This window comes from Lathamus discolor, chromosome 2 (assembly GCF_037157495.1).
Source record: "Lathamus discolor isolate bLatDis1 chromosome 2, bLatDis1.hap1, whole genome shotgun sequence".
In the NCBI taxonomy this organism is placed as follows: domain Eukaryota; kingdom Metazoa; phylum Chordata; class Aves; order Psittaciformes; family Psittacidae; genus Lathamus; species Lathamus discolor.
The window spans coordinates 60,201,038-60,228,789 of NC_088885.1; the positions used below are offsets into that span (position 1 = coordinate 60,201,038).

Sequence of the window (27,752 nt, forward strand, 5' to 3'; positions counted from 1 at the left end):
ACGCACTGGAAGCTGCTCTAAGGTGTCCCCGGAGCCTTCTCTTCTCCAGGCTGAACAAGCCTAGCTCTCTCAGCCTGTCTCCATAGGAGAGATGCTTCAGCCCTCTTAGCTTGTCAACACTCCCCTTTCTTCACATATTAGTGAGCATGTACCATCAGAAGCCAACTCAGATTGGGCCCTCCTGCCCCTCCAGCAGTGTCAAGATACAAAATCTCTAGCAAGAATAACTTACTATTATAGAATTTAATTTCTTTTCCCAATAGAGTTCATTAAATTCATCAAACCCACAACTTTTGTCACTGTGCCAAGACTATGAATTACATGTGCATTAGATTGAGGGAGTTTCAGAGAAACATGCCCTCCTACAAGTAGGAAGTACTCGGGTTTGCAAACAGCCAGCAGCCACACTTACAAGAATAGATGCACTATGTACATTTATTTTGGCATAGGAACTGAAATTTCAAAGTCCGTTTAGACTCATAATTATTAAGTCATTTCACTTCGAAAAGTTATTTCTATTTAATACGTAGACAAGCAAGTTAGAGGTCAGAAATCTACATCTGCCCAAAGCAAGCATAGGAGAAATAGATGTATGTTGTGAAAATGGACAAAAGATGTGTGAAGTACTACTGATTCACTGCATGAAGCAAAGGCACAAGCATCAGTTAGGTTCATAAAACATGTGGTGTATTTCACATAAACCCCTTTAGAGTTTGTCTCCACAATGCAAGGATCCCTCTGCAGATGCCAGCAGCCATTCGGTTCAGATGCTGGCTCAGGAACTGTGCTTTTCCTAAACCTAAAGAGCAGAAAGTAATTGCTACCACAAAGGGTACTTCTCACCTGAATTTTTTTGCTCCTCTGAACAAAATCCTCCAGGACAAAAGGTGTGGTGCTTGCATCCCTCCCCAGATGGACTCAGTACTCCTAGATTAAGTAGGACTCTGAAAAGGCAGCGGCTTCTGCAGGAGATGACCTGCACTGTTCTGCTTTCCTATGATTTCATAAGGAAGTGGAATACAAAAGTTGTCATTCCAAAGGCTTTCATCAGTTTGTATGTGTGTATTTAGCACCATACAGGAGAGAGTCTCCTCTGCTTGGATGATCAAAGAAAACATTAATATACCAGACATGAGACTGATGAGCAAGCTGCACATCCAGAATCTTCAAAGGAGGCTGATGAAATTCCTTGGAAGCAGCCTGATTTTTGTTACAAACAGGTACACACAGGGGCGCACATGACGATGCGCTTCCAGACCATGTGGTTCAGAAATTACCCTGGAACCAAAGTAATCTGCCTATCAGTGCCCAATAAAGGTACCATGAACAGACTGACTTACAGTCAACAACATTCAGAATCCCTTTAAAGAAAGAAGAGATGAGTCGATCAGTGTACAGCTACCTATGTGGAGCTGAGGATCTTAAAGGTCTTTTGCAACCTAGCTGATTCTATGATTCTATACTGGAAGTAAATTCCTCAAAGTTTTGCTTGCTTCAAGTGCACTGAATTTAAAATAGAAATAAGGAAGTGTTTATGTTGTTTTGTTGGTTTTTGTTTGGGTTTTTTTTGGGGGGAGGGGTTGTTCTGTTTTCTTTGAGGGTGTAGTCGTTTGTTTGGTTTTTATTAGAAAGAACATTTCTGGCAGAAACTACACAGAACTTACCCCAAGAAAACAGATTATTTAGAACGCTTCAATGATGAAGGAAATCAAAACCATTATTTAGAGCAAAAAATGTTATCTGTCTGGCATGGAACTTGCTCACTGCATCGCAGCGTTACAAATCATAGAACCATACAATCCCAGGTTGGAAGGCATGTCAACAATCATCTGGTCCAATCTTTCTAGGCAAAGTATGACGTAGACTAGATTGCACAGCACCATGCCCAGCCCAATCTTAACTGTGTCCAATGCTGGGGAAAAACACCGAAAGCCTTAGAGGTACACTACAACACTTGAGCTTCTTTGCACAAAAAATTCATCTGTGAAAAAAGTTTTTGTTAGTAGCAGCTTGCTCCTCCTCCACACAGAGACATAAATTTCCCCTATTTTATCTTCCACAGTCACAGTTCTTCAAATAAGTTATTCTCAGGATATCAGAGACTCAAAGGGTCATCTCAAGGTTCACATGAAACCAGCATTCTAAACTGAATATTCACAAAAACATCCGAAGTCTTAACAGAAAGAAGGAGTTAGAAAATTGTAGCATTAATTACTTCTTTCAGGACACCCTCCTCCATGGTGATCAGTAAACATCTACATCGCTTCCACTCCAAAAGGAACTATTCAACTCACTGAGCTATAGAATAGCAAGTTAAAGACTGAAAGCTCTTAACTGAACTACTTTTAGCACAGACATGTAGTATTTTAATGCCAAGCTGCTGCAAGACCTTATGTACACTTAAAGAACCATTGTTAAGCAGCTCTTAATGCACCTTTTCAGTTTGTAAGAACTCTAATATCCATCAAGTACGTTGAACTAGAACACAGTCAAACAATACAGAAAAGTTGTATTAATGAAATACACATTGAAGTGACAGATCTGTGCCCCTGTGATCTCGTGAGTCATCTTCACTGTGATGCGAGTGCTCAGTGACTTCTCTCCCCTGCACGACGCTCCACCAAACACTCCAGCCATGTGAGAATTACAGACCTTGATCTAATCCAGGGCATGGAAAGGGCTCTTCAGAGCCATCCAGTTTTCTAAGCAAAGTTGTGTTCTAAGAAAAGACTTACCCTGATTTCTCTCACATTCCCAGTGATTATGAGTTTTTCAACATCTGGAAAGTTTCTTTAAGTTTTCTGAACTGTTTGGGGGTAGCTCATGAGGTGTTATTAGGCTAACCTCTACTCAGCTCTTCCACTAGCTGTAGAAAGCCACAAAGGTTCTTCTTTGAAAGACTCCTAGCTCCTTCAGAGCTACACAATGGGCACACAGCAAAGCAGGAGCCTTCATCCTGCACATTCACCCCCAGGAATGAGAAAGATGCCGCACATCCCCCAGCAGCACCTCTGACTCCTACCCAGGATCCTCATCAGAAGTCAGGAAGCACAGAGATATAAGACCCCCAAGTTCTGCTCCCTGGGTCTCAGACCCCTCCAGCTAGATGCCCACCTTCCCCTACCCCATCCTGTATCTCAGGCCTAAAAACAATCATAAAAATCACAGAATGGTTTGGGTTGGAAGGGACCTTAAAGCTCATCCAGTTCCAATCCCCTATCACGGGCAGGGACACCTCCCAGCAAACCAGGTTGCACCAAGCCCCGTCCAACCTGACCCTGAACACAGCCAGGGATGGGGCAGCCACAGCTTCTCTGGGCACCCTGTGCCAGGGCCTCACCACCCTCACAGGGAAGAACTTCTTCCCAAGTTCTCTTCTAAACCTCCCCTCTTTCAGCTTGAAGCCATTACAGGCTTAATTACCCCCAAAAGATCAGACACACAGAAAACCTTAGTCATGCCCATCTGCAGAACTAAACAATCTTCTCAATTATTCAGTTTGCTGCTGTTTTTAGACTGAAGCACAGAAAACCTGAACTCTCTTTTAGTGAATACGTCTGGATGCAGACCCATTCTGAAAAGCCTGAAGAGCTCTCTCTTCAGCCCAGAAAGTATAAAAGCCTTTATAAATAAACAACTGCACCAAGCGGGAAACATGCAGGCAGGTAAAAGGGGAAAAACAGCTTTAATTAGAAAGTACACCATTAAGTATTTCCTATTTAGAAAGTGTTAAACATAAGGAATGACTTTTCCAGGGATTTTGTGGGATTTGTTGGGTTGTTTGGGGTTTTGGGGGAGTAGGGTGAGGGTTTTAGGTGGATTTTTTTGGTTGGTTTGTTCTTTAACTTCATGCACTAGCAACTTACTCAACAGCACAAGTGGGTTAGATAACAAACACCAAAGACTGAACTTCAGCTGGAGTGGCAGTTAAATCCTCCCATTGTATACACCATATCCTCAGAAATATTGTCAAGTGTGTATTACCAACCCCCCCCCAGACACATAATTTCTCTGTGAATCCTCCCACAAATCAAGCATTTTAAGACAGAAGTGGTGCACTGCCACCAATCCTAGGCATTATTTTCTCTCTACTTCATACATGCAGATATTTGGGTACCTGATAAGTCCAGCATGGAAACGAGTATCCATCTCATCCATCCCCAGCTCAATTTTACTCCTTGAGCATTGCAGGAAGAAGTTCTCCTTTCTGTTGCTGCATAACCACACACACCCCCAGCAACAACAACAAAATCATGTGGCTCACAGAAATAATTTCCATTTTAATGTATTAACCATATCAATTCTTTGACAGGTTTCTTTCCCAACGTGGCCAGCTGCAAAATCTTCCAGTTTAAGCCATTTACATCTTTCAGCAATAATGCCAGCACGGTTAATCAGTCACGTACAGCTACCTGCAGATATTAACCACAAACAAGCAGCAGAATCCAAGACGACTCTCACCACAGTACAACTATTGAGAGGTTAGTTTGAGATGTTTATTAGGGCGATTTATTCAACACTGATGTACAACTTCACATCATACAAAGCATTGGAATCATTAAGAAAAACCAGAAGCGATAACAGACAAGCTTGTAAGCACAAGAAAGTTAAGAGTATATTCTGCAAAGATATAGTATCATCTCCAAATACTGGAAGTATGAATAACATGAAGTTTAAACAAAGAAGCACATTTGGTAGCTACCTGGCTTTCTGAAAATAAAACCTGAAAAATGAAACATACATCCCTGCATATTCATTTACTACATTGAGTTTTCAGCAAGATACATGTGCATTTTCTGGGAGTGACAAAAAGGTGAGCCATATCACATTCACCCTCCTACACGCCCTTACGCCCACCCCCAAACACACAGAAAGAACCAGCTCTTCCTCCACCTACAGGTCACATTCAGATTTGTAAACCTAATGACATTTAAAATAAACAGCATAAAAATATGGTGGGAGAAAAGAAAAAAAGTGGTAGTGTAATGGAATGAATTATTCGTGTTAGCAGCTGCAAGAGTGCCTAATCCCTGGGGGTGCCCCTGCCTGCATTCACAGTCTCTGCTTTGGGCTGCTCAGGGCTCTGCTGTCCTGCTTAGCTCATGCTCATCCCACCTGAGTCCACTGAGCTGGGGGCTCCTGCAGCAGGCAGATCACTCCACAGCTCAACCAACCACTACAAGTGCTAGAAACTCCCCTCCAGCCAACATGTTGAAGCATTATTGCATTTCAGTAAAATAAAGCAACTGTGGGAGAGGGAGAATGTCTGATATTCAGTTAATCTGAAACCTCCTATTATTCAATCAGAGAAATTCTCTCTGTAATTCATGATTTATTCTCTATTTCTAGGGCACAAATCTTTAAGCCCACTTAAGGCAAAAGGTGAGAAAGAATGGCTTGGGGAACCAAGTTAAACACCTCCAAACCAGCCACGATGCTGCCTTGCTCCAAAATCAAAAAAATAGCTACAAAGAGGTCTTTAAAAATAAGGCCAAGAACGCAACAATCTCCTTATATGGCAACAAGTACCAAAGAACACCCCAAGAGGAAAGCACTTCATGACAACAAGGACCAAACACCTCTCCTTGCATCACACGCCACTGCTCACCCCTCACCTTTCAGTGTGACTGAGCAGATGACGTGACATGTGAAGTTCAACTGGAGAAATGGTCCAGCAGCCTGCAGACCAGCATGAGTCGGGCCTCCCACCCACTGAAAGGGCACTCATGACGCTTTGCAGACTTGTCTAACGTGAAGGCTGTTGGCTACGTGCTACCCTGTGGCATTATTTCCTGTGACAGCCATGCTCGCCCATGTATGCTGTGTCCCAACTACCATTACAGCTCTAGTCCACGGGGAAATGCTTATTTTTGTAGCTCAGCCAGGATTTGGTTGCAAAGGCTGCTGGCTTTAAGTGTGGTGGCTCTGTATATTGGACTGGCAAGGGAAGAGCCCGGCTTTGGCAGCTGAGTGCCTATAGGCAATGAGGTTTCTTAGAAGTGACAGCTATCTACCTCGGAGGAGAAGCCAACAGTGTTGCTTGTTCAGAAACTGGCACCATGAGGATCTCAGCTACTAACGAGGCTTGGAATGGTGGGAAAAGTAATGAATTGCTACGAAATTAGAGAATGAAAGCCTCAAGTTCTGAGGCACATCATTAAACTGGCAGATTACACACAGTTCATTGCAGCAACTCTGGACACTGCCACCCTGGGTGGGGAGCAGGTGAGGTCTCAGATTATAATAATAAATAAATAATCAAGACTCCAAGGGTCCCTATTTGAGGGGGATCTTCAAAGAAAACCTTTCATTGAATAGTAGTATTCATTCAAGGTGCAATACAGTAAGTCATTAGTAGACAACATCAGAATGTAGTCACAAGTACTGGCAGGGTACTAAGAATGCTCAGGTACAAGCTACTTTCTTCACAACAAGAAAATACCATTTTTTTAGGCAAGTGAAGGTGATAGAATGCTATCCTTAGGTAATTTGGAGCATCACGTCCTACCTTAAAACTAGATTTGGGTTCGAATAAATCCTGTACTTTTATCAGGTGTTGCAGGCAAGGTCCCTTTAGCTACATAACAAACTCGAACAAAATGTTCACTCATCTACAAAAACCCTTAGCCTCATGTAAAATATTAAGTAGTCTCTCAAAATTCCAAAGAAGGAAATAATTTAGTTTTCTCTGTTGAATGGCAGTAACTAATACTTTAGTGTTTGGAAACCTTTGCACCTTTTATAGAGACAGCAGGAATTGCAATGGATTTGCTGAGCTCTTGCAGTTTGTTTTAGGTTCAAACTGTCCCATTCCTTTTGGTGGTGCTGGAAACAGTCATAAATATTTCAGCACAGATTTAACAATTTAGTCTTAGATCTTTTCTTTCTCTCAGATGTAGAAAGGACAGACTATTTTTCATGCCAAGTAAAATTCCATCCAAAGTTGTCATTATCAAACCAAAGCTAGAGGTATGAAGTTAGAGAAAGGCAATTTTCTTTCTTACTTCCAAGGCTTCAGAAAGCAATATGGCAGCAAAACAACTTCCTGAGGCAGGAATTTAGGGCTGATCATTTTCCTTCATACCCCCAGTTGATGGCAAGCACTGGAACCCCACAACTGACCCCACACAAGCCAGAGACAACCTGCTTGTGTCTCAGTAAACATGGACTTTTCCTAATCTGTTTCTCAAGTCTGTATAGTAACTGCTATGATGTGAAAACCCATGTTTCAAAGAAGACAACATTATTAAAGATTAAAACCTCCTAAGAGAAGGTTTCAAAGCAGCAAGGATAAAGGCAGGTAACAGCATTATTCTACAAGGCTGCGGGGAGAAGGAAAAGGGGCTGCAGTCATGGTGGACCCATCCGCTATGAAAGCACAACTTTAACATCAAACCTTCTGTTATTAAGTATCCATGAAAAAGTATATAAATTAAAATGGTTGAACTGAAAATGGAGCTGTAGTGGCGATTTAAAACCAGTGGGAGTGCTGAAATAGTGCAGTCCAAAATCATCACGCATATTTGTGCTTACACAAAGAAAGGAAGGTTTCAACAAGCACTGCAGAGCAGAGAGGGAGGAGGAGCAGGGCTGATCGGCCAACAGCACAGCTACCCTTTGGTTTCTTCTACACGTAAAGTCCAAGGATGTAAAGCAAGAGCTCTGTAAAATGCTGAAGATTTTAGAAGTGTAATGGCGGGTAGAAAAGTACACTGGTCTTGTATCAGTGGCAGCCCCAGTGTTAGGAGACAGTCTAGGCTTCTAGGAGGAGAAAATAGAAGAGAGGAAAAGAAGTAGGAGAGGGAAACGGGATGGGGAAAGGGGCAAAAAAGCGCAAGTTATTAGTAAACATGAACATTCAGGTAGCACACTGCACAACAAGCAATATTTCATTTAGTGCAGCCAGGAGATTTGCCAAAAGCCAGATACGAGACATGTGGAATTTTACTTTTAGAAGTGTCTGAAAATATATCACTAGTCATGCTATGGCTTGACATTGTGCCACATGCAAAAATCAGCTGTGATAAATCAAGATTAGTGACAGTTATCAAGAGAGCAGCAGCTCAGGATGCTGCTTAAAAGCACAATTTGCTCTGAAAACAGTGACTCAGTATTTCTGTGACCTGATCTCGGATGACAGAACAACAAGCAGGCTGGCTGGGGAGAAAGTCCAGCTAGGGAAAGTATGAACACTGACAGCAATACTTCCCCAGGTTACTTCTCACCTTCCAGCAAGATAATGATCAGGATCTTGGAGAAACAGATATCCAGATTAAACCATATGCTCATCCCTGATGGATTTCTTTGCAGAAATTTGTTTTGGTTGGGTTTTACATATATATATATATAATTCCTTTGAACTCTAGGCAAATATCCTGCAATAAGGAGTTCCAAACATTGCACAGTTCAAAATTAGACTTTTTGTTTGTTTGTTTAAACCTGCTGTTAAGAGTTAGCAGTTAGCTCCCTAACTCAATACCTGCAGCCATCAGTGAACATACAGAGTAGTTTGGGTTGGAAGGGACCTTGAAGACCATCCTGTTCCAAGCCCCTGCCATGAGCAGGGACACCTTCCACTAGACCAGGTTGCTCCAAGCCCCGTCCAACCTGGCCTTGAACGCTGCCAGGGATGGGGCAGCCACAGCTCCTCTGGGCATCCTGTGCCAGGGCCTCACCACCCTCACAAGGCTTAAAGACATTCCCCCCTTGTCCTGTCCCTGTCGACCCTTGTCAAAAGCCCCTCTCCAGCTTTCTTGTCAACCCCTTTATGCACTGGAAGCTGCTCCAAGGTGTCCCCGGAGCCTTCTCCAGGCTGAACAAGCTCATCTCTCTCAGCCTGTCTCCATAGCAGAGGTGCTCGAGCCCTCAAAGCATCTTCACAGCCTCCTCTGGACTTGCTCCAGCAGGTCCATGTCCTTCTTATGTTGGACGGCTTATAATCTTTAATATAATTTATAATTATATTTTATATATATAATATTACTTGCAATTTATAAGTTATATTAACTTCTAACCTTATAATTTCTATGTGATTATAAGCCATTAACAATTTCCACACACTGATTCATTCGCTTGAGTTGCACCAGACATTCACAGCTTCCCTCCAAACACTGCACCAGCCGCTCTTCTATTCATCCTTATAAGGAAGAACAGAATTAATAGAGGTTCAGTCTATGTGCTGAGCACCCGAGCCAGAGCTTCAGGTCTGCAGCTCTCTAATTCTCAAAAATAAGAAAACAAAAACCCCACAAGCTAAATAAGCGATCATCACGTAAGGCTCAGCACTGCCAAGAACTGAACCCTTCAGAGAAGCAGCTGGCCTCTCCCCTCCAGGGAAAGCAAATGGGTGCAGAGGGTTCTTCTCTACCTCACGGACACAGGTTTGTACCCTCAAGTGAACAGCTAATATAAAGTTAACTGGTCATGTTTTTTCTTTATGCTCTGAAATACTGAGCTATATGCATCCCTGCATCAGTGGTTTAAATGCATCCCTGTTATAATAAAGATAATTGAACAGTTAATGTAGGGGTTTGCCCCTAAGTTACATTAGCTTTGGATTTATGCCATCTAGTACATTAACAGTATTTTGGAGTGGGGCATCCGGTCAGGAGGCAGCACAGGCTGCCAAACCAGCACTAAAACTTCAGTCCTGACTAATTCTAACCCCTGCGTATGCATACACCAGATGTCTGTAGATAATGTTGCAGGTAATAAACCAGTAACAAGTAATCACCCTGTTTTATGTGATAGGTGATAATAAATAAAGAAATGTGCAGCAGTGCTTCCTGTGATCTAGATGGAGAGACAGCAGACATCTGGATTCTCAAATAGCTTAACCACCTCTTTCCCCAGTATTTTCCTTGAAGTTTGTTTCAGAACTTAACTCAAACACAGCTCTGCTTTTAAAAGCTCACTCTATAGCTCTTAACACTACTTTTTGTAGCAAAAAGCTGGTTACCTTGAGCATCTCCTTCCTTACTCGTCTCTCAGCTACTTGTTTCCCACCTCTGCACTGAGCCCACACTGCACATCCTTAAGAATAATTTCAGCTTGAGAGGCAGATTAGGGAAGAGATCCAGCTGAAAACAAGTAAGCCAGCCAAAACTTGAAGGTGGCTTAGGGCCAGGGACTAAGAGCTTTAGGCAGCATCACCTATTTAAAATGGAACCAGGCACTGCTGAAGTCCATCACCTGGTGTGGAAGAACTCACCTGTATTTCTGCAGAGCATCAACTGCTCTTCAACTCTGAAAAGAGCCCCCGTTGTATGATTGTAAGTCAGTGTTTCTCTCTCACTCCCCAACACATAAGCATAGCTATTTCAAGTATTCCACAGAGAAGGGGTAGGGAGAAAGAGCCTGTGAAGCAGCTGTGTTGCATAAACCTTCTGTTATTCTGTTAGACCTAATTAACTTGATGCCCACAACTCTTCATCCTTTGACATGCTGTTCCTACCACTTTGATGTCACTTTTAGACAGTCTTTAACAAGAAAAAAAACTTAAATCCAACTCCACAAAGATAGAACACATTAATAAATTAAAAAGCTCCCAACACATGAAAGTATCTTTGATCAAAGTTGTTTGCATTCAGTGTGTGAAGAGTTAATCCTTCAGAAAGCTAGTATTAAATAAACAAGATACTTTTAAAACACAATTGAGATGTCCAATAAAAATATTCCAATGCATTTAATTAATTATACCTGGAGTATCATAAATTCGATTTTATTTCTGTCTCCATTTAGTTATATATATATATATACACATATATATATATACTTAAAAGAGAGAAGAGTATAAGATTCAGAAGTGTTCTTAATTTCAGTTTGATACTAAATTCTAAAAGATGCACAGCTTCTTTCTGACCAGATTTACAATGGCAAATTGAGTACAAAGACCAATTTTAATTTCCCACCCTCAAGAAGAAGATGAAGCTTGCTCACCTCTAAAGAGAATTACAGCAAAGAAGCATTTTAACTCAGCCCCATCTCAGGGCCACACCAATGAACTAGAAAGGATGCCAATACTGGGCACACCCAAACCACCTCAGCAACGATCTGTGCTGCTAAAGCTGAGCTGGAGATCATGACAAGGGAGACCAAATAAATAGCTCTTACCAACGACAGGATGACAATTGACTTCTGAATATTTCACCCTTGAGAAAACAGAGGTGCTACAGAATAGCCTGTCAAAGCTCAAACCCTCCTCACCATAAAACAAAACAACCAGCTGGCTCCTGCACAGGCTGCAGAGCTGGTACTGCTCATCCTGATTATGTTCAGATAGAATTTGGTAGGAAACTCAATTCACAGTAAGAAAGTCTTATAAAAGGGACTCTTTTTTTATCCTTAACTGTAACTGCTAAAACATGACTAACCTTAGCATGTCAGGCTGACTAGAAAGATCATTTTCCAGATACCTCACAAGTCTGAAATAGTGGTCTACCTAATGTTGCATAAAAAAAAAAAAAAAGGTTCAGATGACCTCCACTTCATATATTTGACATTGCTAAAGCAAGTATTAGGAGATACTGACAGCAGGGTAGTTTGGAGTGGAAGAAGCTCCTGAATAAACAGAGCAGTGTAATTTCAGGAGCAGCTAAGTAGTGAATAAAAAAATTGCATCAAAAGATGGTGTACTCAGAAGAGGCATCACTGTTGGTCTCATGGAGAACATGAAAAGTCACACTCACAGGTCAGGGTAAAGTTCAGCTATAAGCCATTTAGGAACCACTACCCTAGAAGTTGCCTTCTCAACACTGACCATGGATGAAGCATACAGTATCTTCAGAACAAGGCTTTATGCAAATAAAAAAATTCAAACCCAAAAGAGAAATTCTATTTTGTTTAAAATTAATTGAAAAGAGCATTAAAAATAAAATCAACTCCCTGTGAAGAAGACTCAAAAAGAAGATACATTTGGTCACACCTGCATTTAACAAAGAAAGAAATCAACGTGTTTCCTTCAAGCATTAAGCACATACCTGTGCGGTGATCTATTCCATGGTCACCATTTTCTACAACTGTTGGCCCAGAAGCTGAAGTATCTGCAAGAAAACAAAGGGAATGTTAGCACTGGATGAAGTTAATCTTAATCCAAATTTTAAAAACAACATTGTAAGGACTGTAATGTTACAAAATTACTGTAATGTTATCAAAAAATCAAAAATCAGATAAGGGTGGGAATTTTTTGCCCAAAACTTGTTTTTTAAATTTGAAGGCACCCACATGGCACCAAGTCAGCCCAACTTAAAACCCAAAGGAAAAAGCTTTTCAATCACAAACTCTAGTCCCATGAAGGAGACTCAAGGCACAACTAGAAGCTTCTTTATCTATGCATACCGAACTAAGTTTTCCTAAGGGGCAGCACTAGACTCTGGATTTCCTTCAAGCAAATGATGTTTAGCCAAGCTGATGAACTTCACTGGCTTGGTGAATGTGAGGCAAGAGCAGCTGCTGCTGTTGACCTGAACTTTAATAAGGCTTTTAACACCATCTCACATAACATCCACACAGACAAACTGACAAAGCATGTCAGACAACTGCAGTGAGGTGGACAGGAAACTGGCTGAACAGTCAGGCTCAGAGGGTGGTGGTCATGAGCACGAGGTTCAGCTGAAGGCCGATCACTAGAAGCGTCCCCCAGTGGGGCCAATAACATCTTCATTAACCTGAACAATAGAACAGAGCACAGTCTCAGCAAAACTGGGAGGACTGGCTGATACACCAGAGGCTAGTGATGCCATCCAGAGGGACCTGAGTGAGGCTGGAGAAATGAGCAGAGAAGAATCTCATGAAGTTCGACAAGGGAAAATACGAAGTCCTGCACCAAGGGAGGAAGAAGCCCAGGCACCAGGACACACTGGGGGCAACTCATTGGAAATCAGACCCTGCAGGAAAAGCCCTTGAGGTCCTGCAAGAAGAGCCCTGGGACCTGGTGGCCACCAAGTTGAACATGAACCAGCAACATGCCCTTGCAGAAAAAATATCAACTGAATCCTGGGCAAAGAACTGCTAGAAGGCTGAATGGGTGATTCTTTCCCTCTCTTCAGCAAGGTTGAGACACATCTGGAGTCCTGGGTACAGCACTGGACTTTCCATTACATGACTGATGAGCTACTGGAAAGAGGCCTGTGAAGGGTCCCAAAGATAATTAAGGGACTGGAGCATCTCTTATATGAAGAAAGGCTGAGAGAGCCAGGGCAGCTCATCCTAAAACACAGCTTGAGGGGATGCGTACCAGCACCTGAAGGAGGAGGCTGTAAAGAAGCCTGAGGCGCGCTCTTGCAGCGGAATCCAGTGACAGAACTAGAGCCAACAGCACAAACTAATTCCCCAGGATTTTTAAATATTGGTCTACTTCAGTCATGACAAGTTTCCTGCAGAAAAAGCTATCCTAATACTATTAGAAAAAAGGATCAGGATACCTCAGTTTCAGCTTTGACAGCACCCTGTCAGCACTGACAGCAGATATCAAGGAAAGATTTAGACATGGGTAGTTCAGGGTGGAAGACCACCAGTACCAAAAAATAGCATATAAGATACTTACCACGAAGAGATTTACTCTATCTTGTTCTGACTTTGCCAGATAAAATTTTAACAGGCACCAGGATTTTCACACTGAGCTTAGAAAAGATGGCAGCAATACAAGACCTAGTGACAGCTGAGGCAACTGGGAACCAAAGAATGAAGCCCTAAACTTGGGTTTGCAGTCTTCTCAGTGGGCAGCCTTTGGAAAGCCACCCTGCTAACAGGGAGCTATCTCCAAGTGTGTGTTATTGTTGAAAATGCTGCTTAGAAACCAACTTTGGGAATAATTAAGGAATTTAATTAATACAATACTTTTTTTCTTTTTTTTTTTTTTAAGCACACTTGTTCTAGTACTCACACAGTTCTTTCTAATTATCAAAATACACTAGTGAAATTCTGTATTCACCCCATAATCTCTACACTGGGCTGCTGAGGGTCAATACAATCACTTAGGCAAACTGCTTGAGAAACTTCATATATTTCAAATTATTACTTTTGAGATCAGACTCTGGGCATTACAAAAGTAGGTGGGTTGTGCTGGTACTGCAGGTTGTCAGCAGCACAGTGTTGCTGCAGGTGACAACCACCATAACAGGTTGAATATTACAAGATCATTACCTTCATTGAAATCATTATCCCTGTACCAAGTTTTAAAATACATATTCTAGTACCTTCTTCCACGAACTCCACTTAATTTCTAAGCATTTACCCAATTTTCCAGTTGTGAAACAGTGAAGACAAATCATTGCAAGAACAAAACTAGGTAGTTAAGTATAACAAGCAGTGTAAGCTCTAAGAGCAGTTCAGCTCCTCAGGCCATCAGTTCTACTTAATGTGAAGAAACACTCAGGGCAATGGCTTGAAATAAATCCTCTAAGTAAAGCAAAATCAATCCCAAAGAGAGACACATTCAGTTACCTGGGGAGTCCCTTCCCTGAGCAAAAGCAATATACCTCAGACACAGCACTTCAGGGTTAATCCAACCCTCAGTAAAGCAAAAGGAAAGTCTTTGCAGTTACTTTCAGAGGCTCATCCTGGTGTTCTACAAAAATTCAACATGAACTTGCCAGACAGCTTATAGAAAAACATACACCTACATCTTCTTCAAGTAGCTGAAAATACTACAGGAATCCCTGGACCTGTTTCTTAGCAGTTAAACACACCAGCTCCTCCTGCTGTCAGTCTTTACAAGGTCTGGTATTTACTCTAACAGTAGAACTGTCTTAAGTAGTAACTGGGAGAACTACTGCCAGTCACTGAATATACCCATCAGGCAAGGAGAAACTGCAGTCATGGGATGGTTTATAGAACACAATTTCACAGTTACCAAAAGGTACACTGGGCATCCCATGGAGTAACAAGGTCTTATAATGAGATCTCCAGGACACCAAGAAATCCCAATTAAAGAGCTATGCAGGTCCTGCTGAACCCTCCAGTTAACAGCAGAGAAGCTTAGTCCAACTGCAAGAGCAATAAGTTCTCTTAAGTCCTGCTCAAATGGGTGTCATGACGCAGGTTTAATGTAAGTTGCTGACAACGGCACTTTAACAGAGGCTTCACAAGTCTTCCCTAGTCTTCACTCAGGCAAAATGTGTCAGAAAGTCTTTTGCTGATGGGGAAAATAAACAGCAACCCCCACAGCCCCATTACCATGACCCATAATATTACTCCCATTTCTTCAGTATTTAAACTGTAATTGAAAACTTGAGTGCAAGCTGGTTTAAATTGGACAAAATGATCACATACCACTTTCAGTTTCATTGGAACCTGATCATTTCACCTGGCACAGACAACAGAGGTGTTGAAACATTTCTCAGTGGTTTGGGTTGGAAAGGACCTTAAAGACCATCCAGTTCCAATGCCCCTCCCACAGATAGGGATACCTTCCACTAGACCACTTTGCTCAGAATTTTATATATCCTTGTCTGAAGCCCCTCTCCATATCTCCTGTCAGCCCCTTTAGGCACTAAAAGCTTCTCTAAGGTCTCCTTAGAGCCTTCTCTTCTTCCAGGCTGTGCTAGAGAAAGCTTACTAGAGACGTCAGGGCAGTCTCATGGTCTGGGGCCTGATGCCACTACCGAATATCCATGCATTAAAAACAGGACTTAACTTGATCACAAATACAGCCTAACACAACAAATTACACATTTGGTCTGCAAGTCTGTCTGCATACTTTAAGCACTTGCTTCAGTTGCAAAAATATACTCATCTGTAAGATCGGCCTGCTAGGTAGCGCTTGGAACAAGGAGTTTGTGCACACTTCAGGTCAGCTCAGCACTGCAAACAGGCCACTCTGTGGTGCTTCTGGCAACCCAGTGCATTTCAGCTATTCAGAAAATAAACACTTCATCTGTAGAAGTTTCATTCTGAGACTGCTCTCCCAGGCAGCAAGTGATTTAAGCCAATTGTGTTCTATCAAAGAAAAAAGCCAGGACACCCCATCCTCCCCTACCAAGGACTCCGCAAACTTAAAATGAAACAAACCAGAAAAATCCTACCAAAACATCAGTAAAGCCTATCAAACACTATGGTAGCTGAACACAAGAACAGCTCAAAGCCAGCTGTGTTTCCAGCTTAACATTCCACCGAGCTGACAGGGCTCTCACATCTATGCAGCTTCCAGAATACAAGCACAAATCATTCCTTCAGCAAAGTTTCACCTTATTCAGTCCCATATATTCTCTCATTTGAAAAAAATGAAATAAAATGTTAAGACATATATATTAAAAAATCCTCCATTTGCTTCAACAGCACAGGAATTCGGGCAAAATAATAGGTAAAAGCGGTTGCAGGGCTCCTCTCCCTCTCAGCACACTGACTAGTAACCATAGTGGCTGCGTGCACTCTGCTAGCTGCAGCAGGCTCCTTCTATGCCATCAGAGCCACATCAGGGGAAGCAGTTGACAAAGCTCCTGCCACCAGAACAGCAGAGGAACCTGGCAGGTCTGATACAGGCAATAGCTTTCACCTTACTACAAAAGCTCTGCAAGCAGGCAGGGATAAGTTTGTCTTCCAGAAAATCAGGTCAAGTCAAACAACTCCACCCAGCACCAGTAGTTTTCCTTATTATGTCTCTGAAGGTCAGCTCCTTTGGAGCAAATCAAATTCATTTTAGTTAGCTAGAGTGCAAGTGTGAAAGTACCCAGCGATCTTCCCAGGGCCAGCGCTCCTCCCCTCATCTTCTAAATTGCATAAAAACATGTCAAGATGTTGTAACTACATAATCCTCATCAGAATCACAAGATAGTATTTGCATCTGGCTAGTGGATCAAAGGATTGTTTTTATATAAACAAATTTAAGTCAGCATTCGCTAAACCGATAATCTCAAGCAAATGGACAGTGCCAATATAAAAAAAACCTTAATCTCCAGCAGTGACTTGGCGTAGCGCACGTGCAAGTATAACCACAGCTGAGCACATTTCACTGACAGATCTGCAGCCTGCTCCATACTAGGCTTGGGATACCACAGGGCAAAAACCAAAGTGGGCTCTCGGCAGGCCAGCATAGATGGACAGGTTATGGATGCGAGTTGTTTTGCGTGTTTCATCATCTTATCACACATTTGTGGGCATGGGCTTAGTGGAACACAACTTTGAGAGAGCTTAGACAAAAATAGCTGTAACGGAGAACAAAACCACTGACAAAGAGAGTGTCCTGCAGTCAAAACTAGATGATAACTCTTAAACAAACAGCTTAAGCTATTTCAGTTAATGAATTCAAGTATTCTGTCTCAAAATGGCTTTTAAGCAGCTGTCACCATAAAAAGGCTTAAGAGTTTTGTTTGCCCTTTGGCATTCCAATACGACAAATACTTGTTTTGAGTTCTCAAACCTCACTCCCTAATCATGAAAATCAAAATAGAATTTGAATTTAAATAGAAGCCAAGGCTTTCTTTGTTTTGTGCATTGGGATGCCAAAACTTTCAGAAGCACCAATGTACTGTCAAACAGGATGAAGAGCAGCACAGCTGCACCAGCAGGTCTGGCATCCAACGACACGGAATCCCTGATGTCAGAGAACTCCAAGTGAAGTTCACTAGTTGAGCACAAATATTACCTGAGTGATGCTAAATCAGTGTAAAGCAACTGAGCTAGAAAAAAAAAAATACTTTTGCTTTATGAACTATAACAAATAGATTAATGCCTCTACTTGCGTTCATAAAACATGGGAAAAAAAAGAAAATTTTGGTTTATTGAGACAATACTTAAGGCACTCCTTCCTCCTTAAGAAAAGGGGCATATTACATAGTTAAGCAACTCAATCCAACATCTAGGCAGCTTTGCAATACAATCTGCACCAAAACCATCCTCACACTGAGATATACTCCTGACAGATGACTGGTAAAAGGTCCTGTTCTGAAAGGAACCTGCAGTTTCTGCAGCTGGGCCATGATGTCCTGGGAAAGCAGCTGGAATCTGGGCTGGAGTATACAAACCATACACAGCTTCAGAGTGTACCTTCAGGATCACCTGGGCCTCCTGAACTATATTTGTTTCACAAGCGCCTGACAGATCTGAGTGCACACTCAGATCACACTCAATATTTGTTTTTGTACAAAAATAAATACAGGGCTTTATAGCAGGAGAAGCTTTAACAGCTTTGGGGCAGGAACAGGGATGGACAGACTTTGAGAGGGAGAAGGTGTTTAATGCATCATGAGAGATAAAAATACAAGTATCTTGACATCATTGTTGACTTGTTTTAATACCTCTGAAACTTTGCGGTATATGAAACATTTTCCATCTTTGGTTTCACATGTGATGAAGTGTCTAAACCTTCTTTTGCAAAAGCATGGCGTGTTGCTGCCTTCTGCAAGAAAGGCACTTACTCCTAGTGCAGAAAGGGAGGTAAAAGGACAGGGAAACATTGCGGTTTGCCTGCTTCCAGGCTGCACAGCTGTTTTGTTTCCGTCCCAGGGGAGGATGTCTGGCTCTGGAGCAGTGCCTGTCCAGCAGCATCTCCCAGCACAAGCAGAGCCATCTTGTGGTGATGTGTGCTTGAAATAAACCCCAAAGCCACTGCCCAGAGCAAATTAAACTAACTTCATCCCTTACATCACGCTCAGGACTGGTTTCCCTATGGAAAAACTGTATATGAAGCTAAGACTCATAGCCAAGTTTGTGAGCAGCGAGTGCAAGAATGCAGAACATGCACTTACTGTGTACAAGGCCACAGGCAGTTACGCCTCAGACTTGGCTTTGCACACAATTCCTCAACACCACCACAGTCAAACGTTTCAGAAACGATACTGGTCCTCACTTGAGCTGAAACGTTCCACAGGAGCAATGCTGCCAGATGTTAAAGCACAGCATTTTCCTTTCAGATCTCTGTCTTTGCATTTTAGGATGCACATCCGTTACTTCACACGAGTACCCTAACAAAAACTGCCACTACAGCCTCCATCACATCAACTGGAGGCTCCACAGTATCCTCTGAACTGCTTAGAGCCTTGGAACCCATATGGAAAGCTAGTTCCAAACAGTGTAGCACACACCCAAAGCGATCCTCCAGTGTTACATAAAGCCCACAATGTCATAAGAGGATTACCCCAGAATTTGCCAAATTGTGATGTCCAGCCAGGTGCTAGAAGGAGTAAAACCCTTTCTCCTTAAGCCTTGCTGTTCCAACGCCATTTTAAAAGTTAACTGTTACTACAGCCTTCTTCTAGGTCAAATTTGTAGGTTACCATACAACTGCTCACTCCATCTCCCTCCCTTTCTCCATCTCTCTGCACTCACACAGTTCACCCAGGCCCATAATGGGAGCCTATCTGATCGTTAAACTTGGCTCCTAGGTTTATTCAAAAAGTGAAAGAAAAACCTGGAGTAGAGATGGAATAGCCAGAGCATGACAGGACATATGATTAAACCTCTTCTGACTGGGGAAAGGCAATCTCAGCGGCAGAGACAGTGCTGTCTGAACACATCCATTCCTTCTAACATAAATAAATTAACAAGCGGAGACTGAAAAGCCTGATCCATGAAAGCTACTTTCTCCCTCAGGAAAACAAAGCTATCTGCAGTCCTATTTGGAGCCAGGGACATAGAACTCCTGCTGCCTTTCACATAGCAGTCATCTTTCCCCCAAAACTTCACTACACTAGAGCAACACTTAAACCCCCCAATTAAAGGCCTTTTAACATACCTTCCCAGGCTCATTTGTTCTATGGCCTCAATAAAGGCAAGTACATTCAGCTTTACCTTTTTCTTTTTTTTTTTTTAACAATTTTAAACATCGACTAAATCTCATGGAAGAAATAGGCACCCTTATCACTTCAGGGAAAAACATACACCAATCAAGACATAAACAGGACCAAATCCTAGAACTGGCTTGTAGTAAATTGACACTGCAGCGCTTGAGAGTCCTTCCCCTCCTAGTACAAGGTGGAAAGCTGAAAAACATTATCTTAGCCACTCAAGGCCGGCAAGCTGTCCAATTTCTTCAGTTAGGGTCTTGTTTTCATCTTGCCAAGGATTCAGATAATGCTCATAGCTGTTCTCCAGCTATCCCAAAAAAGGGAAAAATAAATCTCCAAACCAAGAACAAGAAATTGCATCCCCCCCTCCCCCTTACCATGTAGGAGGGGAACTAGTTCTGCTCACAGCCAACCAACCAGTTGTACAGCCAGGGAAGGCACCGTGAAAGGGAAGGGAAGTTTGGAGAGACAAGAACTGCAGATAAGCAGCCTAGCCCAAAGGGAACCTGCATTAGCGCCCCTATATCTCTGCCCACAGAAAGCAGTAGTTTCTCACAAGGCAGTTCAGCAAGTTTTAATTACCAAGCAAAAACAATCAGCCTCAGTATACCTGCTTCAAGAACCTGAACTCATTCGAAATAGTGAGTTATGATGGTAACATTCAAGGGACACCCATCTGGAAGGACAGAACTTAAGGAATTTATATTTTAAAACAATATTATATAATCACTTAAATGTCAAGAAATTCTGGTACTGAGATAGCTCAGAATCCAAAACTTTGATAACAAAGCATTATTTTAAGCCATCCTTAAACTATCAGCAAAGTGTTAACAAGTCTTCATGTTTCTCTGTTACTGCCACTTCTGCAATGCTGAAATATAAAATCCCTACCATTAGAGGTACCATAGCTGAGTACAATACACATCAGAATTGACCCAAGCTCAAAGTTCTATGACCTCTTTGCCCACCTTCATTCTTCCTACTCATTTGTTACCGTGTAATGAACTACGTTACCGTGAAAAATTCAAACCTGCATTTTCTGTATTACAAGGCACATGATACACTTCTAAACAACGCAAATAAGTGCCTTATTAATAAGACTAGGAGGACTGTGGTATCGCTCCCCATTCTGTAGGCCTGGAGCTTCTGTTTATTCTGATAGGTGATCATTACAGTTCTGCACGTTCTACTTTCATCAACACTGATGAGCAGCAAGATTAAGACAAAAATTACTTCTGAAACAAACCCAGAATGGTTTGGGTTGGAAGGGACCTTAAAGAAAATCCAGTTCCAATCCCCTGCCATGCGCAGAGACACCTACTAGACCAGGTTGCTCAAGGCCCCATCCAACCTGGCCTTGAACACTTCAAATGCTAATCTGCAAACCTTACCAGCATTTGCCATCACTCAGAGTGGCAGCATCTTGCACAATTCTAGTATTTTGAGATGCAAAGTGCTGTATACACATGCATAGCAGTCACACTTCAGCGTTTTCTCTGAGAAGCCCAAGACAGCCCATGAAGTATTAACAAAAATAATAATAGCATCTCCTGCAGACTAGCTATAATAGCTTATTTTACAGGCTGAAGAACTGAACTGAACGTAGAGTAGAAAAGCAAGAAACAGGATTTAATCTCAATCTTTGCTTTTAAAATTAATTGCTCAGCCAAAACCCAGCAACCTATAGAAGTCCTGTTTTAGCAGGCTCAGCAATATTACAAGTGTTCTCTGATGCTTAAATGATGCAGCTTTCTGATGTGCTTTAGACACTTACTTTCCACCTGAATACCATCTGCATGGGGTTTGCTCTTTGGTTCCTGGCTCCCAGGTTTTGCATCATCATCGTCCAGCAGAGGAACGTAGTCCGTTTTATCTACTGTTTCTCCAACCACGTCATCAAATTTCTCTGCCTCCAGTGTGGCAATGAAGTCCCTTTTCACCTCTTCCTCAATCTCAGGAGGTGGCTCTGTCAGAGCATCCGCAAGACTGAGATTGTGATCCAAGTCAGCCATGCTTTAGCACCTTTGCAACCTGAAACATGATGGGGAGGAGAAGGAAGAGAAACAAAAGGTCTCTTATTAAAACATTTAAGTTTCCTCAGTTTGATGTTGACAACTGTGTGCCTCCCGTGCCCTGACACTTTAGGAAATACTTGCTTTAGTGCTCAGTAATTCCCAGATGTTTACAACCCCTCGAGTACAACAACAAACAGGTACATCATCTAAATCAGGTTGTACTGCATGAACATTCCACTTCATGTGATATTTTATCAGAACCTTAAGGAAAAACTGAAAAAAAGGTAGGGATGGACAGGCCCCCAGTACCTGACCAGCATAAACAGAACCATACATTGATTTCTGCCTTGCCCCAGATCTCTAGGTTAATTACATATTCCCAGCAGCAGAAAGATATATGACGCACGGGAATTTAGTTCTTGGGATCTCTCCCTATGGAGATTAGGATTTTACATAATCTCCGATGTATACTTTGGTGATGGTCCCGCAGCATGTTTATGTCCTCAGCAAACCTCACTAATACCAACAAACCCTCTCTAGCCCTAGGATTTGTGGTGGAAGGTGGAGTTTTTATAATGCTTACATGAAAAAATACACTAAAAGTACACATGCAAACATTACATATAAAGTTATGAAATTGAAATGAAGTAGAAAGAATCAACATTAATTTTTTCCTTCCTGATTTGTATCTCGGCATTCAATTTAACTTCATGTCATTAAATAGAAAACATACCTGAAAGGATGCATGTGTTTGGCAGCAAAAGCTTTCAGACTAGCATAACATAACAAATACACACCTAAATTATTTGTTTTTTTCACATTTCATCCCTTTGAAGTTATTATTAGGAACAGCTGCCAACACACACAGAAGTGAATTATAGCAAGCTGTCTAGAGGAACAAAATCCACCACTTCCAAGTGACAAAAGGGTCATTTCTGAAGCTTTCCTTCAGAGCGGTGTTAGCCAGCATTCTGTATACATAATGCTATCAGAACAGCAAAGGCATCAAAAGCTCTAGTCATACATTTTAGAATTTGCAGAAGCTGTCTGGTACAACCTGTAAAAACCAAAGCCATAAATTATGGAATCAGGGAGCGGTTTGGGTTGGAAGGGACCTTACAGCTCACCCAGTTCCAACCCCCTGCCACAGGCAGCGACACCTTCCACTGACCAGGTTGCTCCAAGCCCTGTTCAGCCTGGCCTTGAACACTGCCAGGGATGGGGCAGACACAGTTCCGGGCAACCTGTGCCAGGGCCTCACCACCCCCACAGGGAAGTCAAGTTTAGAGTTCTAACAACAAATTCATCCAAAGAAACAGATATAAAGGAGCTTAGGTAAAGTGATCATAATTTTACAACCAACTCTCACTATACATGACAAGAACCACAAAGCCACATTAGGAAAAAGAGAGCTGAAGATGCTGAACTGCATATGTAAAGAGGCACCAACACACTCCCAAGAAAACACAACGGGTATTTGTACATTGGTTAATGAAGGGCTGACCCAAGTGGCCACTGTGCAGCAGCCCAGGGTCACTGACTTACAGGGTGATGGCAGAACACAGATCCTCTTGTTCTGAAAGAATAAAGGCTCCTACTCCTTGAACTGCAGGAAATTCTTTGTCAGCAGTATACGACCACCGACACATACCTACAGGCTTGAGCCTGCATCCAACAATATTTTGCATTCTTTATACACAATGGTATCACACTGATATTGTTGTTTATGTAATTGCATGCAAGTATATTATGGAAACTAATTCAGTTAAAGCTGTTCTTTTTTCTCTTTAACAATAAAAGGTCAAACTTCAAGCCAGATCAGACTTCAAGCAGCAACTGCAGATTTTGTTCATTCTGATAAAGGCCCTGAAGAGTTGTCACTTAATGGAAATCTGGAGGTGAAAGGTTTGGAGCTCTCAACCCTCTGTGCAGAGTCACAGTTGAATGAATTACAGTTCTTACAAAAAGCCATCTTTATACTGAAGTGAGTATTATTTTAAAAGTTTCTTTCAGAAAGAGATCTGCACTATTTTGAAGACATGCCAGCATGCAGAACTGACCATGTTACCCTTTTCTGAGTTTCAGCCAAGCAAGACAGACACATCTAGAAGTTTTATCTTTGCACTAGCCAGTCTCTTCAAAGGAAGAAATGGGGCCCTTAAATAGTTATCTTTTCAACCCTGTCCTCCTTTGTTTTCAACTTGGAAGTCAAATCACAGAATGGTTTGGGTTGGAAGCCAAAGGGTTGGGAACCCTTTAAGGTTAAGGGTTAAAGCTTAACCCTTTAAAAAGGGTTAAACTTTTAACCCTTAAAGCTTAAAAGCTCATCCAGTTACAACCCCCTGCCATGGGCAGGGACACCTTCCACTAGACCAGGTTGCTCCAAGCCCCATCCAACCTGGCCTTGAGCACTGCCAGGGATGGGGCAGCCACAGCTTCTCTGGGCACCCTGTGCCAGGGCCTCACCACCCTCACAGGGAAGAACTTCTGCCTCAGATCTCATCTAAATCTCTTGTCAGTTTAAAGCCATTCCCCCTTGTCCTATCCCCACCTGCCCTTGTAAAAGGCCTATCTCCAGCCCCTTTTGGCACTGGAAGCTGCTCTAAGGGTTCCCCAGAGCCTTCTCTTCTCCAGGCTGAACAAGCCCAGCTCTCTCAGCCTGTCTCCAGAGGAGAGGTGCTCCAGCCCTAAATGATGTTGTTCAGGAAGAGAAAAGGAAAGAAAGAAAAACCAACACCAAAATGAAACAAACCAGAGGGAGCTACAAATATTTCATCCTTTTTATTTAACATAAAGAAAAAACGTTTAGAATTTTTGACAAGCTGCTTCACAATGCTACTAGCAAATACAAGAATCAGGACTATGGTCCAAAAATAGCTGCAGAACACCCAATAACTTAGGAAACAAGCAAGCAAAGGCTGGAGTGAACACACCAGACTCCAACAGAAAAAACAGACTCCCATTCCTTACAGCAGGCATGCCAGGCTGGGCAGAACCCAACTCTGCAGATGTCAGAAGTCCTCATGTTCATAGCACCAGCTTTGGCTCCACACCAATGCCAGCACATCAACATTACCCAGCAAGAACCCAAAGCTTTATTTAAAAAGCATTTAGGAAAACCTTCCTTTTTAGCCTTGCTCCAAAAGCTCATGAGCAGTAGATTACAGTCTGTAAACTGAACTATCAGCTCACAATTTTCACACGTTCACTTCAGATTAAACACTGCTATTTTAGTTTCAGGAACATGAGTGGCCTTTTAGGAGCATTTCCTCTTGACAGCTTAATTTAGGGTATGTATGTCCAAACAGCAAGTCATTGCTGTCCTCCCACTCTAATGGAAACTATTACCCAGCATCTTTATAGAGGTCCTTTAACATCCAGCATCCTTTCCTCTGCATGACTCAAACCTATCAATAGCCAAACTATCAATAGCCAGCCTATCAATAGCCAAAACCATAGACCTGTACAGCCCTCATCATCGATTTATACGCAGAGCAAGCTTGTAAGCAATATTTAGATGGCCCAGAAATTACACAGTCCTTGTTCCACTGAGATATTCAGTCACCTTTCCTCTAGAGCTAACCAACTGCACCTCAATTAATGGAGCAAATGTCTCTGGAGCTGCCGCATGAGTGAGGTTAGGGAAGCAGTCTGGAATTCTGAAACCCAAATCAAGGTTAATTCCACACAGACCATCCTCCAACATATGAATGTTCTACCACAAGCAACTGATGGCTTCACATCATGCTTTTTTCAGTCCACATTAATGCGGTAGGGGTTTATGAAATAGCTGCCATAAAACAGCATTGGCAATGCCTCTATTTCAGACCTGTGCCTGAACTAGGACCCTAAAGCAATTTAGTTTCTGGGGAAAAATAATAATGAGGTTACACAGACTTATTGGCAGTACATTTCCTTGTCTGTATTTAACAGGGAATGCAGAAACTAGGTATTAAAAATAAATAAATCAGCTTCACTAATAAAAGTAATCTTATATTTTTGTAGCAAACACAGACGTGGTACCTCAGGAACGTGAAGCACATCTCTGGGAACTGGACTAGAAGCTACTTCACCACTCCCCATTTCTGGTGCTACGGCAGCCAAACCACACTAGATCCCAAACACCCAGTTTGAACTAGGGCTTATGGAGTTAATGACAAAAGGAAAGTAAGTATACTGCACAGATTCTGCCTGGGGGTAGAAGGCAAATACTGAAGCATATTCATGTGCTGACCAGCTTAGCAAGTCAGATGCTTCTTGTACTATTTCCATCCATATGGAATGAAGTTAGCTTCGCACAGGAAGCATTCCAGAATGTTAATCAAGATGGACCTTAATACAGTGTGTTACGTAGCCATGCATATCAGATATTAACAGAGTACAAGTATGAATTCTGACATTAATTTTTAAGACCACAGAACCCTCGGATGGTTTGGTTTAGAAAGGACCTTAATGATCATCTTATTCCAACCCCCCTTCCATGGGCAGGGACACCTTCCATGCACAGTGACACCTTTCAGGTTGCTCCAAACCCTGTCCAACCTGGCCTTGAACACTGCCAGGAATGGGGCAGCCACAGCTTCCCTAGGCAAGAAGAAAGGGCAAAAGTGAGGAACAACAGAGGTTTCAAAAGGCAGCAGTTTAAAAATGCATTAAATTCCTCAGCTGTGAAACAGCTGCTGAGGTCCTCCTGTTTGGTAAATAGCAGAGGGAGTAACAGCAATGATAGGGTAACACCAACCTGCCCAACTCAAGATTTTGATCTCTGAATAAGCCTCAACTGACAGTGAAGTCCTCCCTGAAGAACGCCAAGTAAGTACATTGCTCAGAGGAAAGGCGTGGAAAGGAAGAGACCATGGCATTATCAGTCCTGCAGTGACAGCTGTACTACAGACACAGAAAAAAAGAGTTTTCCTGTAGCTAGACATTCCTCAATCCATTCCAGGACATCTTCAAATTATTCCACTGCAAATAAATCATAAGCCCTCAATTCACACTTTTATTTTTTAAAGAATTGTTTAGCCCTCTTCATGTTCCAGCAACAGCTGATCTGTTACATACAGTATTTGCCCCCTCTGTTCTTTTCCATGCTCAGAATCTTTGTGCGCCCAGTAACCTGTTCATTTTGATAAATAAAATCAATTTTGTTAGCTAATCTGAAACGATACCTAAGAGTTATTTTAATCTCACCAATCTCACAAACACACCCACACACACCCATCTTGGTGTCTTGTTCCAAGGAGCTCCTACTATTTACTCCATTCAATTAGTCTCTCCCTTCCAAAAACAAGCTTCTTGCTGGTGTTCCCACCACCTTATCTGATGTTTGACCACATCCACAAGGGTGAAGTTTGCTCATGTACACAGAACTTGGACTCTGTGAGCCAGTTTGGAGATCCTGGAGATCCTAAAGGAGTTAGACTGGCACTTCCTTGCAGGAATTTTACTTCAAGTGACCCAGTGTAAGAACTTTCAAGAACCATCACCTTACTCAGCCACCCTCTGAAAGCAGAGGCAATACAAACATTTGCATAAGCCGCTGCCTCTAACTAGGGAAGAGTGGAATTTATTTCCTGAACTTTACATTTCCATTTTGTAGCTTAACGGCACTGCTGTGTACATGCCTCTGGGCACGCACAGCCTGTGAATCTCAAGTTATGATCAGTCTGACCCAGATTTTGTGCATCTTGTCTGAAGACAGAGAAAGAGGAGAGTGGGCAAGTAGGGGCAGAGGATGCTGCCCACAAAAAGATAAATACTTGAAAACTTCTAAAATGTTTAAACAGAATCATACTTGGCACCAGATGTTGATTAACCTCCCTCGTTCTGGCAAAGGGAATAGATGATTTTTCCCAGAGAAGCATGAACACGACAGGTACCACCCTCTGCCAGTTATACAGGGCAGAGTATTCACTGCCTGCCAGTCCCACAGTGACACAGCACTTCAGCCAACTCCAGAGCCCTGCTCATCTCCTACAATGGATACACACCTCTGCCCCGTACAGAGTAAGTTATA

General features: G+C 42.2%; 1 protein-coding gene across 5 annotated transcripts in view; it reads right to left on the reverse strand.

Moving 5' to 3' along the window:
• Positions 1-27,752, reverse strand: part of MAP4 (microtubule associated protein 4) — a 164,206-nt gene that overhangs the window by 88,268 nt on the left and 48,186 nt on the right. For 4 of the 5 annotated variants that reach the window (XM_065667017.1, XM_065667015.1, XM_065667016.1 and 1 more), the window contains 2 exons: positions 21,496-21,752; positions 11,979-12,041 (listed from right to left, as the gene is read on the reverse strand). In XM_065667017.1, the coding sequence (XP_065523089.1) occupies positions 11,979-12,041; positions 21,496-21,733 (301 nt within the window). In that variant the 5' untranslated portion in view covers positions 21,734-21,752. Of the gene's footprint in view, positions 1-7,329; positions 7,762-11,978; positions 12,042-21,495; positions 21,753-27,752 lie in introns of those variants that run through there. The other variant, XM_065667018.1, reaches the window with a different exon arrangement.